The sequence below is a fragment of the Vombatus ursinus genome, unplaced genomic scaffold, assembly GCF_900497805.2.
Source record: "Vombatus ursinus unplaced genomic scaffold, bare-nosed wombat genome assembly UNPS02014769.1, whole genome shotgun sequence".
Taxonomy (NCBI): Eukaryota; Metazoa; Chordata; class Mammalia; order Diprotodontia; family Vombatidae; genus Vombatus; species Vombatus ursinus.
Window position 1 is genome coordinate 2,079,513 of NW_020954547.1, and position 19,943 is coordinate 2,099,455.

The 19,943-nt window shown below is 42.1% G+C and overlaps 1 protein-coding gene and 1 pseudogene across 1 annotated transcript in view; one reads left to right on the forward strand and one right to left on the reverse strand.

Annotated features, from left to right (window-relative positions):
• Positions 1 to 867: 867 nt before the first annotated feature.
• CNN3 (calponin 3) overlaps positions 868 to 19,943 on the forward strand; it is a 34,927-nt gene continuing 15,851 nt past the window's right edge. The window contains exon 1 of the mRNA XM_027862623.1: positions 868 to 1,192. Within this exon, the coding sequence (XP_027718424.1) occupies positions 1,136 to 1,192 (57 nt within the window). The 5' untranslated portion in view covers positions 868 to 1,135. The remainder of the gene's footprint in view (positions 1,193 to 19,943) is intronic.
• Positions 8,803 to 18,991, reverse strand: LOC114043558 (annotated as a pseudogene).

A 19,943-nucleotide genomic window follows, 5' to 3' on the forward strand; every position in this document is an offset into this window, starting at 1 on the left:
GACCCTGGACAAGGGTGTTTAACCTCTCAGCCTCAGTTTCCTCATTTGTAAAATGGGAATAATAATAAGCACACCGGGTGGTGTGAGAATCAAAAGTTACAACATATGTATAGCACTTTGCAAACTTTACAATGCTACATAAAGTGCTAGTAATTCGTATGATTGTTGTCAGCGGGGCAAAGCAGAGAGTAGGTGTAGAATGCATGGGAAGGTCCTTCTTAATTTCCTTCTCCCGGTTCGTTCTCATCTGCCTTTTTCTCACTACATTCGGAGGCCTGGACCTCAAGGGAACTCCAGTTTGTAGCTTCACTTTGCACCCCGGAGAGCCAGCCCCGAGAACCAGGCGAGCCCGGGTGACCCCCGGGTGGCCTGGAAGGAGCCGGGGTCCGGCGGCCTTGGACCCCCGCCTCGTCTTCTGCGCAGGGCACTGGAGGGCCCTGCCGGGGTGGGCGTCTGGTCGGGGCTGTCGGTAGGGGGGGGAGGCCGACGGGAGCCCCAGGCCGGGGGCGGCGGATGCCAGGTCATTGACGTTACCTCCAGGCTTCGGCTGGGGGGCGCCCACAGCTCCCGGCACAGCCCCGCCCCAGGCCCCCACTCTCCCTCCTCCTCCCGGGCTCCGCCCGGAGGTGGAGCCGCCGGCCCCGCCCGGCCCAGCTCGGGGGCACGAGGTGGCCCGATCCTCTCCGGGTTGGGGGAGGGGGGAAGAGGAGGGGGAAGGGCTCCCACTTCCCTCTCAGCTTTCCAATTGGCCCGGCTTGCCCCCTTCGGAAAGCGAGGGCGGGGAGGAGGAGCTTCCCCATTGGTCGGCCTCCTCCGCCAATCCCTAAAGGCCTCGGGAAGAGGGGCGGGGGGCAGTTTGCGGGGAGCCGTGGCGCGGGTGGTTCAGGGGAATCCGGTTCCCGGACTAGAACGTTCCTCGGGCCGCCGTCTAGCCCAGCTCAGCCCAGCCCCGGGCCAAGCCGGACCCTCGCCTCGCTTCCTGAGCACCGCCTTCCTAGCGCTGACTCCCGGCACGCCACGCGGAGCATCCTAAGCAGCTGCCGCCGCCGCCGCCGCCGTCGGGGGCCCAGCCAGGGAAGCAGGATCCACTGCCGTGGACGCTGACACGCGGGGCCGGACTCGATCCACGAACGCCATGACCCACTTCAACAAGGGCCCTTCGTACGGGCTCTCAGCCGAGGTCAAGAACAAGGTAAACGCGGTTGGCTCGGCTCAGGATAGGTCGGAGCAGGCGGCGCTTGTCCTCGCCTGGAGCTGGGCGGGGTGGGGTGGTCCCGGGCTGGGGAGAGAGGCCGACTGATGGACGGGCTGGGTCCCTCAGTGCCCCCCCCACGTGACCTCCCCCCAGTTGGTCTCCTCCTCCTTCGGCTTTGTTCCCTGCGCTGCGGAGCCTCCGGCGGGACTCGAGGCATCTGATCGCGAGCCGGGAGCCTAACCGCCGTGCTTGCCTCCCCTTGTCAGGACGCACCCCCCCTTTCCCCCCTCCCGGGACATTTACTTTAGCTTTACATTAGCGGGATGGGGCGGGGGCGTCGAGAGCGAAGGAGAGCTCGCCTGGGACTGGGTCTGGCTGGGTGGACGCCCCTGCGGTCTCCTGGATTGGCTGACTGCTGGCCGACCGACCACTTCTCCCCTTCTCCCTCCTTCCCTCCCTCCCTTCCCCCGTCCTTCCTTCCTTCCACCCATCCACCTCCTCATCCCCTCGGCGCACCGCGGTGGTGAATCTGGGCGGCTACGTGGCCAAATCCCAGGTCCCTTATTGTTCCCTCCCAGACGGAGGGAGGGAGGGAGGAGGGTGGGATGCTGCGCGCTTGGCTCGCTTGGCTGTTTCTTCCAGCCCCCGCGCAGCTCCCCTTTTCTCCAAGCGCAGGGGCTGGCGGAGGTCCGCAATACAATGGCCGGGGTAGCTGGTCACGGCCGCTGTCCCCGCCGGAGAAGCCGGGCGCCCGCTGGGAGCTGGATTTGGCTGCTGACTTGGGAACTTCTGTAAAGCGCTGCCAAGTTTGCAGTCGCTTGTACTTTACTCTTCTGGCTAGCTTTTCTTACTTTTTTTTTTTTTTTTAAGCGCCCTGTAATAATGCGCTTGGGTGTGGATTTGAGTGTTTGGGCTTTGTAGATAGCGCTTTTATCTTTCATCTTCTGCTGCGCCCGTTGACGTGTTTTGCCTGGTACTGGGTATAGGGGTGTTTGCCATCTTTTGAGTTCTTTTGGTTGTGGGGAAAAGATGAGAGGAGTTTCCTCCCCCCTTCCCTAAATCCCCTTCTTCCTTCCTCCCTCCCTACATTCCAAGCACATTACATCAGGGGCTTCTGGGGGGGAAGAAACCGACCAATCGGAGCGGATCCATGCACAGAATGCTCATTGTCTCTCCTTTTTGCAGTTGCAGCCAAAAGAGAGCCACAAAGCTGGGCTGCTATATTTCAATTTCCATTAACCTCCTGGGAACCGAAGCATTTCAGGATTGCCACTGCATTCACCTGACTGCCTAGTGTTTTAAGGATAGCTTTATATTTAGACATTGCTACTGTCAAGCCTATACAACTAGCACTGGGGAGTACTATTGAACTGGTGCTAATCATAGAGAGATATTGCCGTCTCCCAAGGGAGACTCTTGTCTGCTTGCTTTCCCTCCCCTCATCTCCCAGGATACATAATAAGAAAATGCTTATCCTGGCTCAAATTTTATTTAATTTAATTTTCAACCATCTATATTTAAACTAAGAAATACATGTATATGCGCACATTATATACATGTTAGGTATATGCGATATATTACTATTGGATGTGTATATGTATAAAATTTAACCTCAGGGACTGTAACATACATGTTTAAAAAGGCTTTTTAATGTATTTTAAATATTTTAGTTGAAATAAGGCAAAGGAGATGAGTGGTTTGGGTATAGAAGGTTGTTAGAAACTAAATTGTAGGGGGTTGTAAATTTTGTAGCAGTTTATCCTTATTGGGGGGAGGGGGCTTGAGAAGGCCACTGAAGAATCATTCGGTATTTTGGAATGCCGTTTGGGATAGCAGGAAAAGCAGCAATAAATGTGCATTTTAAAGGCTTTGAATTTTTTTTTCACCGGAGCTGGTTATGCTTTAGGACTTAGGTAGTGATTCCGGGACCTCATTGAGGTGGAACTTCTCCCTCTTGCTGTTCTCGGATTTATCTTCTCCTCGGATTCAGTTTTTGTCCATTTTCTCCCATAAGCCCTCCAGAGGATCCACCCTTGCTGGAGGCATTCCTCTGGATAGCTTTACATTTCCTGAGTACCAGAGCCGCACTCTGTGTGGCCATTTGTTATCATCCCTTCCCCTTCTCACCTTACCAGCCTGCCTTCTTTTCTGACCTTGTTTCTTAGTTTGGGGCGATTCATCTTAAGGAACAGGTTGAAGTCTGTTTGGCTTCAGTTGCCCTTTAGGTTGCTCACAGTGTGATTTTTCAAAGATTATGGTGTTCTAAGGTTCAAAACCATACGACATTGCTGGGAGAACATTTGTGTTCAAAAAGAATTTTTTTTAAAAAATTATTGTCCTGGGGAGTAGTTTGGAATTGTCTAAAGCTCTTCACAATCTGAAAAGCAACCAGCCTGCTCATTTCAACATATTCTGGGTCAAGTGATTAACCATCTGAAGTTCCTGAAGTGCCTGAAGATACTTCTGTTGCTATATTAACTTCACAGGTTACTCATATGTATGTTTTAGTCTGGACTAGAGTTGTCATGGACCTTATTACTAAGGGCAGCTCAAACCAGATTAAAATGTAGTTGGGAAATATTTAACAAAATCAATAAAAATAGAATGGAACATAGATACATTAATATATCATTTTCTAACTCGACTTGGGAGCCTCAGGGATCCTAAGTGGGCCCCCTCTTTTTTTTTTTTTTTTTTTTTTTGAGTTTGACGCTATTGATCTAGACAATAGTAATTTTTTATCCATTGAGTTTTTTCTAAATGGGTTGTTTAAAGCCAGTCTCTTGAGTATTCATGGTTGATTTTGAGGAGGTCCTGTGATTACCTGATGGCAGTCACCACAAATGTCATCCACCAGTAGGAACCCACTTTTCAGCAAAAAACATTTAACACTTTTTATTTAGAAACAAGGATCAGCTGATCCTTGTTTAGGATTAGAAGTATTATACCTCCTGTGTAATATATATATGGAGAGAGATTATATATAATATGTGGATGTATATTATATAATCTGTGAAATATATACACAATTGACTTCTCCAAGAACTGAGCTTCCACACCTTTATTTGATAATGTGCATCATTTGTTTTTAGAAAATAATCCCAACAAACTACTTTGGCATTTAAAAAAATAATCAGTGCTTTGCATTATGTGGACTTGTTTTTGAAATGAGAACCCCTCCTTCCCTTCCCTCCATTCCTAGCCCCATTGTGTAGGTGTTAGATTTTGGAAAGTCACCTCAAATGTCAGTTTGCTTGGGGATGGTGAGGCGGGGCTGTAACATTTTTAAACATGCTTTGATACTTTTATGTCTTGACTCATGAATATGCCTGGCATATTCCTATAAATTTAATAGCTATAGTTTCATGAGTCTGGGGGTGATGACTACTCTTGGCAGGCAGCAATAATGTCTCTTAGCCTTTTGTATAGTTCATATGAGGTACAAATAATTTTGGCAGTCCTTCAAATAGCTTATTTTTCTTGGCAGTGAATGACTGCTATGCTTTGCAGAGTAATGTGAAAGTTCCTGCCCTTTCCTAATTGGTCATTGAGTACATAAAAAAAAGTCACCATTTAAAGAAGCTTTAAATACCAAGTTGGTATGTATAGTTAATAATAGCTAAAATTAATGTAGGTAGTATGTAAAGGTAAATGACATAGCAACTGCTATATCTCATTTGACCCTCTGTGCCTCCTTGTGAAGTGTGTTATTTTATGTCCGTTTTGCAGATGAGGAAACTGAGTTTAAAATAGCTTTCTCAGGGTCACAAAACTAATTAGTGTCTAAAGCAGAATTTGAGCTCAGATCTTCCTGACTTGGTCTAATTACTCTATCTACTATACAAGTGCTACTTCTTAATAAAATCCATAAAATAGGATTATAGAATATGAACATTGGAAGGGTTCTCGGAATCCTCTAGTCCAGTCTGTACCTGGATGGGAATTCTGTAGCATGTCTGACAAATAGTCCTCCACCTCCTACTTGTTGGACTGCTTTACTTGTTAGGAAATTTTCTTTGAAGCCTGAAGCTTGGCAACTTTCACTCATTGCCCCTAATAATGGGGCCAAGCAGAAAAACATCTTATCCCTCTTCCATGTGATAGGAGTCACAGATCTAAGGAACATTATTAGATTTTAGTGAAGTTCCTCCACAGTGACCTTTGGTAGAAGGACATCAAGTGAAGGGAAACTCACAACTTTCCAAAGCAGCTCATTCCACTTTGGGTACCTCTAAAGTAGTTGTTAAGAAGCTTAAATTTATCTGTTTACAACCTCTACCCATTGTTTCTAGTTCCCTAAATGCCAAGAATTCTCGTAACTATCACGTCTACCCCAAGACTTCTCTAGGCTAAAACGTCCTCATTTTCTTCAGCTCACATGTGGCATGATCCTTCCACTTTCTAGCAGTCTCCATGCAATGGCTTCTGGCTTCTTCAGCTTTAGCCTCCTACTAGGGAAACTCTGGTGTGCTCTACCATGCTGGGAAGGCTTTGGGTATGAGCCTGAACTCTAAATCTGAGGGCCAGTCTAGCCAATTTGGGGAGGCTCATTACGAGGTTGGGTGCAAGGTGATGAATTTTTTGTACTCAGAAATTAATGAAGAGAGTCTTTTAAATTTTAGAGGAATTGTGATCATTATGTGGGATGGGGTAGTAGGCTAACCTACACTAATGAAATTACAGATCCTTAAAGTATTGGTATTATTACTTTTTGGTCAGAAAATCTGAAATTTGAGGGAGCATACTTTGAAAAGAACATTATATCTGAGAGTTGAGCAGTGTACCCTCCCGAGGGCAACTAAGATGAACAAAGGGGTAGGAAGGTGTCTGAAGGCAGATTAAAAACAATTGTGAATCTTCAGCCTTAAACAAGCCTGAATTCAGTAATTGAATTAAATAAGTATTTATTAATCACACGCTGCGTGCAAGGCTCTGTACTAGCTGCTAGGAGTATAAAGATGCAAGCAAAATCCGCAAGGAGCTTAAGTTGTGGGGTATGAACCAAATCTCTAAAATGCTAATGAGTATAGGGAATAGAATCATGAATTTCTTTACCACACCCCTATGTATAAGAACAGAAATCTTCAGAGGCACAGTGGAGACAAATAGGACATTACACACACATTACTTTAAGGATAAAGACAAAAAACAGGAATCGCCTCAAAAAGTTTGGGCAGCTCCACACTGGATTCATTATGTCTATATTTTGAAAAGAAGTATGTGTGATTGGGTGATACATCTCTAATATTTGAGGGAAGGCTAGACTATTCATGACAAAGTGTATTTCCTCTGGTGCCGCTGTAGAGATAGAATGCCAACCCAACAGAACAATTTTTGTTTTCAGAAATTCACAGTTTGTTTACAACTTTGAGTAGGGTAAGATTTCAGTCATCTTGAAGGCAGAACCTGTGTTGTTTATCTTTCTATGATACCTACCATTTTTATTCATTAGGTGCTTGGGAATGAAGGATGAGTTAAAATAATAGATTACTTCAGCTCCTAGTTATAAAAAATCAAATTTTGTTTGAGTAGTTGCATATATGAGTTTGTTAGCATCATAGTTGCTTAAATTAATATAGCTTTAAAAGTAAAGTTGGTGCAAACTCCGGTGGCTCCTTACTGCCTCTATGAGAAAGTCAAGTCTACCAGCAGTAGTTAAGCATGTACCACGTGCCAGGTTCTGTGCTAAGTACCCAGGATATGAAAAAAGGTAAAAGACAAATCCTGCCCTCAAGGAGCTCCCTATCTCTGTAGGGAGACAACATGCAAACAACTATGTGAAAAGATAGATTGATATTTATCTTTTTAATAAAGGGAATTCTTAAACTTTTGTGTCATGGATGCCTTTGGGCCTCTTTGAGAACAACTTTTTTTAATAATAATTTTTTTAATGGAGGAATGAAATGTTAAATTTAAGTTAGATGTTAAGGAAAATAAAGGTGCATTTTAAAAAATCCAGATTCATAGACCTGAAATCTAGCTATGAATCTCTTGGGTCACAGACTCCAAGTTAAGAACTTTTCAGTTCTTTAAGGGTGTGTGTGTGTGTGGCAATTGGGGTTAAGTGACTTGCCCAGAGTCACACAGCTAGTAAGTGTCAAGTGTCTGAGGCTGGATTTGAACTCGGGTTCTCCTGACCCCGGGGCCAGAACTCTGTCCACTTCACCACCTAGCTGCCCCTCTTTAAGGCCTTCTTTAGCCTATCAGTACTATGTCAGTAACTTTGGATAGTAAAGTCTCCTATGAACCCTTACATGCAGTTTGACTCAGTAGTGTTATCTTTCCTCCTCGGCTCTACTTGTACAAAGTAATGCTGTAATTCAAGAAAATATGGAGAGAGGATCTTAATGAGTTAATGATAAAGCATTAATTTAAGAGCTCACTGTGTATCAGGCACTGTTCTAAGTGCTGGAGATATAGATGCTCACAAGAAAGATGGATCTTGGTCTCTAGGAGCTTACAGTCCATAAAATGGGAGTGAGCAAGAGGAGACAGGGTTAGAGATGTGGAACCCTGGCTCTGGACAATACAAGACCACCTATCAGAGCCCAGGATCCTAAGACCAGAGGCAAAATGAGGATGAAGATGAAGGTCTGAGTACAGGCAATTTGATTTGGAAATGTCAGGGAACTTGACCTGGACCCTGAAGTCTGAATGTCTATGAGGGAGTTAGGTGACTATAGCAGATAACTATTTGACTTAGAGTGAGGAAGATCAGAGTTCAGTTCCAACTTCAGACATTTATGAGCAGTGTGACCTTGGGCCAGTCACTTAACCTTTTTTCAAGCCTCAATTTTCTCATGTGTAAAATGGGGATAATAATAGCACCTACCCCACAAGAAGTTGTTGTGAGAATAAAATGAGATAATATATGTAAAGCATTGTGCAACTTTTCAAGTTTGCATATAAGTTCTAGCTCTGAAACGAAAGAGATTTAATCACATGTCCTACATAGCTGCCTATATTCTTCAAGATGTCCAGGAGGAGACCTTTATAGTTAGCTCCCTAAACTGAAAATGGTGTTGCCCTGCCTTTTGGATGGTCTTTTTTATATGTATAATCCAAATCTTTTTAGATATCTAAGTTCCTTTTCTCTATCACTAGTTTTTAGTTTTGTATTTTAACTGGGTTAAAAAACCATACCTCCTACTTTCGTTTTCTCATAATAACTGGCATTGTTTCAAGTCTATATCTCAATTTTTTTTTTCAGCAGCTGTTAATACAAGTGGCATTTCACGTCTCTCTTCTTCTACTCCTCCCCCTAGCATTTCAGTCAACTTGCTACTTGTTAATCTTTTTGGGTGGAGGAGGGAAGGTCTTTAAAATTAATAATTACCTTTTGTTTTTTGGATTGCCAATAGATTTAATTTTTTTCTTTTTAGCTACAAGCTCTTTTTATTACTACTCCAAAATAGGAAAAAGTGTCATAAAAAAATAGAAAATAGTGTCTCATCTGTTTTCTAAGTTAATCTCAAATCAAAACAACCAGTGTGTAGAATTGGGTCTTTGGTTTTGTTTTGTGATGGTTAAACATAGTAACAGTTGTTTTCTTGATATATTGTAGAATCTATAATATTTATCAAATATGTAGAATTTCATTCATTCAGTCAAATAAGCAAGACAGCATTTATGCTTCCATCATTTTCCGGATTGTGTAACCTGTGCCTATTTTCCCCAGATAACTTTGCCTCTTTGTGTCACAAGGCACAGCTCACTCACATTCATTTCAGTGACAGTAATAACACCCAAAGTTGTGTATAGTGGGGAGGAGGGATTCTTCACACCAAGTATGGGTGGGCAAAAAGTGGCTTTTAAGTTCGGGATGAGTTACATGAGCCTTCTTAAAATGCAAACCCGTTGGCCTAATAAATCTTTTATATTTTGACAGTTTCTGAGTAAAGTCATTCCCAACAAAACAGACTTTAGTAACCATTCTCTTCTCTTTCCTTTAACACTTCTGTTGCTCCCTGGGCACAAACTTTGGCAGGGGGACTTCCCATTTACCAGCTTTCTCTTTTCTGTTTAATGATGTTGAAAAGGACTTTGGCTTTTGGATTGTCCTTCTCTGTGCAGCAGTTAATGCAGACACTGCTCCTTGGGGAGCATTCTTTCGCTTGGTATTTCTCTTTTTGTGCATCTTGATAGTCTTTTTCATCTGAATTTCCTCAGCATGACGCTGTTCACCAGTTTGTCCTTTAGACTAAACATTTTCTTTGCTTTTTCTGAGCCTCTCAGCTTTTCTTCTTTCTTTTTTTTCATGGTAATACAGTCGGTAGCTATACCATTTTAGGTGTAACTAACTCTTTAACTCTGCATGTATCGATCTGTGGCATATTGACAGATAGGGGCTCCTTGAAGAGCCAGTAAAAATGCTTCCAAACTCTGCCCAGTAAGTAGATTTAGTTTAACCATTATGTTCCTTTTATTGTATCTGAACTGAGAATTGTTCTTACAAAAGGATTAAGATCTTTAAAATAGGCTTACAATTTTCTTTTTTATAAAAAAATTTCAATTGAAAATCTTTTTTTCTCTACCTATCTTCCCCTTATTGGAGAGGGGGATGGGGAGAAAAATGAGAACCTTATAACAGACATGCTTGGTGAAGTAAAACATTCCCCACATTGACCATGTCCAAAAAATACATGTCTCATTCTGTACCAAGACCATTACCTCTCTGGTCAAGACTTCAGCAGGTCTGTGGAATTGTGGTCAGTGTGTTGGTCAGGATTGTTAGGGCTTTCGAAGTTGTTTGTCTTTATAGGATTGTTGTCATTGTATACATTGTTTTCTTGGTTTTGCTTGGTTCATTTTGTGTCAGTTCATAGAAGTCTCCTCAGGTTTCTCTGAAACTGTCCCTTTTCATCATTACTTAAAGCACAGTTATTCCGCATTTCATTTGCCATAATTTTTTCAGCCATTCTGCAATTGATGAGCACCTCCTTAGTTTCTTTCAATTTCTTTGCCCCTACAAAAAGAATTCTCTAACTATTTGTATACTCATGGAACCTTTTTCTCTTAGATCTTTTTGGGGTGTAGGCACAGTGGTATTTCTGGGTGAAGGAATATGTTCATGGTTAAGTAACCTGTAGGTACAGTTTAGATTTTCTGCATTGTTGATGCTTTTGAGAGCATCTGCCAGGATGTTCATGCTCACCGTGGTGGCAGTGCTGCAAGATGGTGGAAAGAGCTGCATTTTTTTTTAATGATAAAGGAAAAGGGATACAATAGCTAATTTTTAAAGTATTAAGGGGAAATACATTTTATTGGCATTTTCTGGCCCTTTTTATGTAGGGTTAAAAAATGTTTTAGTACCTACTCTGTCCTAAGTTATAAGGGAATAAACGAATAAGACACAGGCCTTTTCCTTAAGAAGCTTTTAAAAAGATATTCCCTTCCCTAATCTTCCCCATTCCTCCTTCCACCATAGTAGATAGAACTGCCCTTGGATCCAGGAATATTTGAATTCAAGTTTTGACTGACATCTGCTGGCTGTGTGTCCTTGGCAAGTCATTTCTCCATATTCTAGGCCTTTCTCTAAGACTAGCTGTGGAGGAGCAGGCTTGCATTGGTAGGAGTTTTCTTATCCAGGAGTTCTCTGTACCAATTAAATCAGGTCCAGTCTTTATCTCTGTCTAGAGAAAGGAAAGTTATTTTTCTTTGCTGAGGTGGAACTTGAATCCATATCTTCTGACTCCTCATTCCATACCACATTGCCCTTTGGGCTTATAACCTCTTGCATTGTTTGAAAGCCACTAGGAGTGTGTGTGTGGGGGGGAGGGAAATAATCCCATTTTTTTTATGTGAGATTAGGATTTGGGTCTTTTCTTCCTCACCTCATTGTCGTGAAGAAATGAGTCCATTCTTGACCAATTGATATTACATATAATGGGGTATATTTAATATTTGCCCTTGGTCTTATGTTTTGGTGAGATCATTTGCATTGTATGGGTGGTTGTGAAAATGTTTTATCATTTTGCACTTTGGTCCATTCTCTCTCTGCCCAGTGGAGTAACTAATGTTTCATTATCAGTCTTTTGGAGTTGTTTGGTAATTGCATTGATAATGCATTGAAATTTGTCCAGCCTTCCCTAAACAAATTTTTGTTCCAGTTCTTTGCTGTAACACCAAAATTTGCTGTAAATATTTTTGTATGTATTGGTCCTTTGATCTTGCATTCGCCCTCCGTCTTTGATCTTTTGGGGGTTTGTGTCTCATAGCCTAGTGCTTGTTGTTGTTCAGTCATGTCCAACTCTTCATGACCCCGTCTGGCTTTTTCTTGGCAAACTGGTGTGGTTTGCCATTTACTTCTCCAGCTCATTTTACAGATGAGGAGCTGAGGCAAACAGGGTTAAGTGATTTGCCCAGGGTCACACAGTAAAGTGTCTCACGCCAGATTTGAACTCGGGGGATGAGTCTTCCTGACTCCAAGCCTGGTACTCTATCCACTGTGCCACCTAGCTGCCCATAGCCTAGTGCAGGGCCAAATGGCTGCTGCTTATTTTAGTAAGGGCCAGCTAGCTAAGAATGGTTTTTACATTAAAAAAAAAAACATTAACACTTTATTTTTAATATACAAAAACCACCCTTTGCTCAGGAGCTGTACAAAACCAGGTTGCTGGCCTTGACCTATGGGCCCTTGTAGGCCGACCCCTGGCTTTAGTGGCTTTTTGGCTAGAGTTCCACATACTTCCAACATGGTGGGACCATTCACAGCTCAGCCGGTAGAGTTCCATGTCCTCTCAATTCTCTTCCAGTGATTGTTACTTCCCCTTTTTTTGGTCATCTTCGCCAGTCTAATGGGCATGAGGTGGAACATCAGTTGTTTGAATTCCTTTTCTTAGTGATTGGAGGCTCTTTTCATGTGGTTATTGATAGCTTACATTTCTTTTGGAAATTATGTGTTCATAGTTTTCTGATAGACAATTATCTATCCTTCCAGGTCTTCTTGATTCTCTCCCTTTCCTCTAGTTGTTAGTAAGAAATGAGAATTCTCACTACCAGAGTTGTTCAACACAAGTGGATATGGTTTTTCTCAATTGAAATAAGAGTGTCTGCTTGGCTGCTGCTCCTTCAGGTCGGTAGGCCTTTGCCACCAGCTTGCAGCTGAGACTTCCTCTCTGTCTCCTGTGAGAAAATGAGCTCTAGAAGAGGCTCGCCGATCTCTTTGTATCCCCTCACACTCAGTGAGTAGGCAGGAAAGGCTCTTTCTCATTCACCCTTTTGTTCACTCTGCTGTTCCCCTCTTTCAGACCTTCCTCTCCACCCTCTGGTCTATTAAATAGCCTCCTGATTGTTTCTGCCTGCTTCAAGCCTCTCCCCTTTCTGAGCCATCCTTTCTACACAGCTGGAAAAAAAATCTTTCCAAGGTACAGGTTTGACCATATATTAAGGGATCTACAGTGGCTCATAAGGGGCCTTTGGGAAAATTTGAAGTGCCTCTATCTGGCATTTGAATCCCTCAGTCATTGAGACCCATCTTACCTTTCCAGTCTTGTTTGACATTATTTCCTCCCCTTCACATGACAGCCCTTCCACCCAGACTGGACTAGTACTTGCTTCTTGTGAATTTGACCTCTCATTTCACCCTTTCAGAATACTTATCTTCCTAAACAAGAAAAGAGTACTAGAAGTTAGGTGGGACCTGATCCATTAAGAATAGGGTGGGCCTAAGGTATATTAAAAGGGGTGTGTGTGTGTGTGTGTGTGTGTGTGTGTGTGTGTGTGTGTGTGTGTGCTTTTGTCAATTACTTACCATGTGCCAGGCACACTATTTAAAAAAGAAAACTTGGGGCAGCTAGGTGGCACAGTGGATAGAGCTCGGGCCTTGGAGTCGGGTGGACCCTTTGGCCTCAGACACTTGACATTTACTAGCTGTGTGACCCTGGGCAAGTCACTTAACCCCGATTGCCTCACCAAAAAGCAAAGAAAAGAAAAAAGAAAACTCCTCTGACCTTAAGGATTTTGTATGCCTGAATTGAGGCAAAAGATATCAAAAAATCAGACTAGTCATGTGGCAGAAGTAAGGACTAACAGGAACATTTCCATCCTTTCTGCTGCTCCACTGTGCTGAAACTCCAGATGTGTTGTCTCCCCCAATTAGAATGGGATGCTTGAAGCCATGCCAGAGCTTAGCGTAGTGCTTGGTACACAGTATGTGCACTTAATAAATGTTTTTTCATTTATGGGCTGCTTTGAGTGCCCTTCACCTAGAAGAAAGCTTCTAGTCTAACCCTTAACTGAATAAGAATCCTGTTTGAAACATCCTCAACAAGTAGTTATACTTTTTTTTTTTTTTTTAATTGAACTTACTGTTTTGTTCCTTGCACTGATTTTTCTAGTGGGAGTGTGCTTGGCATGTTAGGGAGTTCTCCTTATTAGTAATAAATGAGGTGGCTTGACTTAAAAACTCATGGCTAAATTCTGTGATACTATGACTCACCAATAATATAGTATATGTTTCTATGTAAAATGAAAGGTCTATTTATGTCTCCTACCACTTCCATTTCTTTTTTTTTTAATTTGAGATAAAAAAAATCTATTTGTCATAAAAAATATTTACTGGCTTCTCTCTTCTAATTTCTAGAAAGTTTGCTGCTTTACGAGTAACCTCTGGCCATTGGTAAAGAATGAGATGCCTGGCTTGCTAAGACTTCCGTAGAGGGTCTGTTTCGTGCACCAGGGGTATTCCTCATCTAACTCCCGCTTCCAGGCATACACAGCAATGCTGCTTTTGGCAGAGAAGTTGATTTGACGTGACTTGTTCTTAGTGAACCTGTGATTGTTTCTTGTGTTTCCTGCTTCCCTTTTTAATCACTCAAAAACAACCATCTTTTTGATGTTTTGTTCCAGAATTTTGCCATTAATTGGTGTTAAGCTCCAGAATCCATATTTTAATTAAGTCCTTCTGGCATCTCTCCATGATTCCTGGAAGATTATAGTGGTGCTATTTATTTTTAAAATATTTTATTTTTTCCTCCAGTTAAATGTAAAGACAATTTCTAGCATTCTTTTTTTAAGAATTTTGAGTTCCAAATTTTCTCTCTCCTTTGCTCACCTCCCCCCTTCCTGAGACAGTAAGCAATTTGATATATAGGTTGTAAGTGTTCAATCATGCAAAATATAGTAAGTGGTGCTATTTAATAGCTGTGTAAAAGTTATATGCTTAAGAAACGCATTTTTCACTGTGATAGAGATGATACAGCAGAGTCCATGTTGAAGAGATGCCACCTGTAGATGGTGCGATTCTACAGATGTTCCTATTTATAAATGATGTTATGTTATGTTGATTTCATCAAGCCCCAGAATACTGCAGTCTTCTGGAAGAGATCTGTAATCACTCATAGGAGTCTGACTCAAAGACCAAGTGTATGAAGGATGTCTATTTCTCACCTTTGACCGTGCATTTGGATAGCCATCCTACATAATTTATCTAACAGTATTTATATATGGACCAGAGAGAGTTGACTTATGCATGTTGTCTCCCCCAATCAGAGTAGCTCCTTCTGTTTGTATCCCCAGTGCGGAGCACGTAGAAAGTACTTATTAAAAGCTTTTTCTTTTAATGGACAAATTGAGGCCAGAGTTTAACAGGAAGAGGAGAGTTGGAGAGGTAAGGGGTAGGGTTTTGATCATAATTGGTTTCCTTCTATTTTGGCTGATACTTCTGTTTTCAACATTTCTGCTCACTCATAGTGTCAGCTAAGGTTGAAGCTTCATTCTGCCTCTGCCTTCTTCCTCCTATATTGCCTTTCAGTCTACTCTGTGCACCTCAAATATCATCTCTAGGTGGTTCCTGTATGGTACCCCACTTCCCTCAGCCCTGCTTCAGAGAGAAAGCATGTTAGAGTAGAAGGAGAACATAGATGAGCACAAAATTACACAGCTTTCTGGTCAAAGTCATAACTTCCCAAGAATGTCTTTTCCAATGTATCCAACAAGAGGCCATCTACATCTACCCTTTGCTTAAAGACTGCTCAAGGGAGAAACCTCCTTATGGAAGACTCAGCTGCGACTCTTGATTTGGAAAGGGCAAAATGATTGTAGTTGAGAGGGAACTGAAAACTAAAGAGTAATTGGGGGGGCGGGGTGAGAGGCACCAGCTGCTTTAAATAAATCCAGGTTTCTAAGACCAGACTGATTCTATTCCGTGAAGTGAAGGAACTAGAATCTATGATTATAGGCGTCTTGGTGGTGCAGTATATAGAGCACAGGCCTTGGAGTCTGGAAGACCTGAGTTAGAATCCTGCTTCAGACAATTAGCTGTATGATTCTGTGGGCCAAGTCACTTAACCGATGTTTTCTCTCCATAAAATGGAGATAATAATAGTACCTAACTTCCCAGGATCAAGTGAGTTAACACCTAACTACAGGTAAGTGGTGCAGTGAATGGAGAGCACTGGACCTGGAATCAAATCCTGAGTTCAAATCCAGCCTGAGACACCTAGGTGTGACCCCAGGGTAAGTCACTTAACCTCTGCCTCAGTTCCCTCATCCTGTAAAATGAGGGTAATAATATCACCTACCTTCCAGGGTTGTTTTGAGGATCAAATGAAGTAACATTTTTGTAAATGCTTTGCAAATCTTAAACTGCTGTATAAATGCTAGCTGTTATTATGTGTTCTTCACCTGATCTTTATCATCTTAGGGTCCTTGATCAATTACTCCTGTTGGGATTCTTCCCAGGAATCTTGAATGAATTTGACATGGAGAGATGCTTGGTCTCTCCCGAATCAAATGCTTTCTTAATTGACAAACAGTAAACCTAGGTGGATCGTGAATTTTCCACATCTTTCATTTAATTGTGAAATAGTATGTGGACCATTGAGTATACTGCAGAAAGAAAATCTGCTTGTTTCTCCTAAGATTTCATCAAAGATGCCCTCTGTTTGTAGATGTCTCGGATTTTATGTAGGTGAGAGAGTAGGCACATGTATTGGTGACTTTTGTCTCATGGTTGCCTTTTTCAGGCAACCAATTTAAACCAATATGCCAATTTAAAAAAAATTTATAATAGCTAACATTCTTACATTTATATAGTACTTATTCTGTATCAGTACTGTGCTAAGTATTTACAGTTGTGTTCTCTCATTTGATCCCTAAAATGGGACCAAATGCTGTTATTATCCCAGTTTTACCATTGAGGAAACTGAGGCAAACTGAGTCAAGCAGCTTGCCCAGGGTCACACAGCTAGTGTCTGAGGTGTGATTTTGAACTGTGGTCTTCCTCAATCCAGGCCTGCGCCACCTAGTGGCCTATCCCATTTTGGCGTCTTAGAATGCTTTAGCTAGGAATGTTTTAGGGAATGAGATCTTTGTCTTTGACATCCTTAAGGTGTATAACAATAATAGTGCACATCACATCACTTTGAGGTTTGTGAAGCACTCCATATGATCTGATTTGATTTCACTAATAAAAGAAGAGGTTGACTGGACCTGTGATTTCATTGATAGAGGGAACTCCCAGGTAAGGAAACTTACTCTCTCAGTTCGGGTCAGCGCCTTCCTTCAATTATGATGGCAGAGGACTGCCCAGAGCAGTCAGACATTTAGTGACTCACTAAGGGTCATATAGTCACATATAGTGAGCATGTGTTAGAGGTGGGACCTGAACCCAGGTGTTCCTGTCTTCTGTTTCTTTCTTTCTTTTTTTTCCTTTTTTTTTTTTTTTTTTTTTTTTTGGTGAGGGCATTTGGGGTTAAATGCCTTACCCCAGAGTCACACAGCTAGCGAATGTTGTGTTTGAGGTCGAATTTGAACTCGGGTCCTCCTGACTCCAGGGCCAGTGCTCTATCCATGGCGCCATCTAGCTGCCCCTCAGCTTCTGTTTCTTAAAGAAAGTATAGGATTAAGAAAACATCCACATTATGGATTTTAGAGTTTGGAGCTAGGTGAAAATAATGAAGGATTGAGCCTTCCTGGTGGTCCATGATGGCTTTGAATCATTCCCCTAGCTTTGAGTCAAAATGATAGATTTATATGAAAAGGTTGGGGAAAAAATTGTGTACTGAAGGAATTTATCCCTTACATACTGAATGTTTATATCCGTTCAAAGAAGAATCTGTAGATTCCCATCCTCTGTATAATAATACACAAAAGGGTTCCAATAAAGCAGGCTTAAGTCCAGGAGGCCTTTAGAAGTCAGATTGTTTCCCCATGCAGTCATGTGAAAAGCTTAGGTACTTTTTTGTGCCCCCCCCCCCCCCTTTTGTAGAACAAAAGGTTCCTTTTAAACACCAAATGTTCTTTTTGGCTTTTATTTTTTACATTTAGGTTACTTGGTAAAGGGGCAAGTGCTTGAATTTAGGATATAAAATTGTCAAGTATAGAGTATTTGTGTATATGTACTTTAAGGACAGTCTTATTAAAAAAAAGTCTTATTTCATACTAATGTAATACATGCCAAAATAAACATGGACTCTAGAAATATTTTGGTTAGGAAATGAAGGTATGTAATGTGGCATGAATGACAGTACCTGATTTAGAACAACACACTTAGTCATCTCTTTCACTTTTATGTACTGTAAGCCAAAAAGGCAAAAAACAAAAACAAAAAACATTACAGATTAAAAAGTGTTGATTTCACAATATTGGAAGAAATAAGGTTCAGAGAATAGGAGTGTACTTTATTCAGGATATTCTGCCTATATCACTTCTGGCCCTTTTTTGTGGGGGGAGGGGGGCTAGGCAATGGGGTTAAGTGACTTGCCCAGGGTCACATGGCTACTAAGTGTCAAGTGTCTGAGGCTGGATTTGAACTCAGGTCCTCTTGACTCCAGGGCCAGTGCTCTATCCACTGAGCCACTGGCAGCCCCTGTGGCCCTTTTCTAAAGGCACTTTTTGTCAAAGCCATTTTTATTATAAAAGTGATTAATTTACAATTGTCTTTACATTGTCGGTATGTAATATATAATACATATCTCCTAATAAGGAGAACTTTGGAAGTAGTATTTAATTTTGAAAATATCAGCTTTGATTGTTTTGAATTTTCCTGTGATTAGTTGAAATACTGACCTGAAGCAGCCTGTACTTCCTCTATTTGGGCTCACAGAGTCAACCATATTTGGAGGAAGTGTGGATAGGCAGTAATTTATGTGAAAAAGCTTTGAGGCCATGTGCCAAGAGCCCCCAAAGAGACTGCTGCAGGGGCCTCTAGGTGGCTCAGTGGGTAGAGCACTGGCCCTGGAGTCAGGAGGACCTGAGTTCAAATCCAGCCTGAGACATATAACTCTAGCTAAGTCACTTAACCCCAATTGCCTCACCCCCCCCCCCCAAAAAAAGGCTGCTGCAGTGATCTTAATATAATGTCCATTTTGCCCTGCCCTGGTCAATCTTTATTTGGAGGATTGATGTCCAAGGCTGTGGAAACTGTGTCCTACCTTGACTGGTTGATTGAAAGAACGGGGAATTTTTAGCGTAAAGAAGGGGGGGGAAGGCACACCTGTGAGGACAGGGAGGGCTGTAGGACGTGGAGAGGCAGGAAAAAATGTTATTTTGGCTTCAGTATTTGAAGAGTTGTCAGTTTTGTTAGGTTTTAGTAGGGTAGGCACCTTGGTCACCCTTGTGTCCTCCCACCCACCAACACTCTTCAGAGGCTTTGGAAGGGGGATGAGGAGGAAGAGGAAAACCAGCAGTGGGCTGCCCTGATTGGTCTTTTGCACACCCCAGGGCTCCATGGTCCCCTCTTCCTCCCTTGCCTCCATCTCTCACAGCTGATGCCCTGTTGTGTTGTGCCAGGCAGCAGGTGCAGCCTCTGTTCAAAACTGTTATGGTAGGTTGGGGCCAATAGGCCCCAGGCATTTTTAGTTTCTTCTTGCACACCCACCATTTGTCTTACTTGGGTATGTGGCCCTCACTGTGGAGAGCTAGTGACCCTAAATAATAACTAGCCCAAATGCCTCCTTTTTCCAAGTGAGGCACTACTGATCCATAGAGGGTAATGATTTAGCCAGCCTCTCTCAGATGGTTTATGGCAGACTGCAATCCCTTACTCATGTAGCAGCACAGGGTTTCCATCTATTTCTTTAACTTTTTACAAAAATGAACGCTGTTTGTCAGAATAGAGCAAGACCAGGGTCATGGAATTTTCAGTGCACTTAATTCCTCTCCTTGAATTTCACCCTTAAAAAGGATTACATGTGGTCAGTAGATTAACTTCAAGATAATCTCAAAGATTTCCCCCTTCAGAGCAGGAGGTAACCTACGTACAGAACATGTTCTATGATTCTAACAGGTTCCATTTTTAGTTGAAATCTAAGTAAGTTCATCTACACAGTGTAATCACAGAACTGTAGTCTTTCTAATAATACTGAGAAACTGCCATTCGGGGTAAGATTAACTATTTTTTTCTTTTGGTGATGCTGCTGTTTAGTGAGAGCTTTTTGCATTGCAGGTTAAACAGGCAAACTTAAGTTTCCTCAGTGTTTGGAAGGTTTCCTGAAATCTGCCAACTCTGTAATAGCAGTTTGAGATGTCCTTTGGGGTTTATAGCATAGACTTTGTTAAATAAGAACATAAGTATGAACATTTAAAAATCTACTTAGCATCTTTCAGTACTCTGTTTTAGTATTTTAGGTAGCGCTCTAAAGATTTTTTTTTTTAAATCTCTATCCCCAGCCCCGTTACAATATCTTTTCAATAGCAGACACTTAATGTGTTAAGTGGTAGTAACTGTGTTTTTTTTTTTAGTACATTTAAATAGGTAAGTCTCAAGTATTTTAAAAACCTAATGATACTGAGTCTTTGAGGTGCA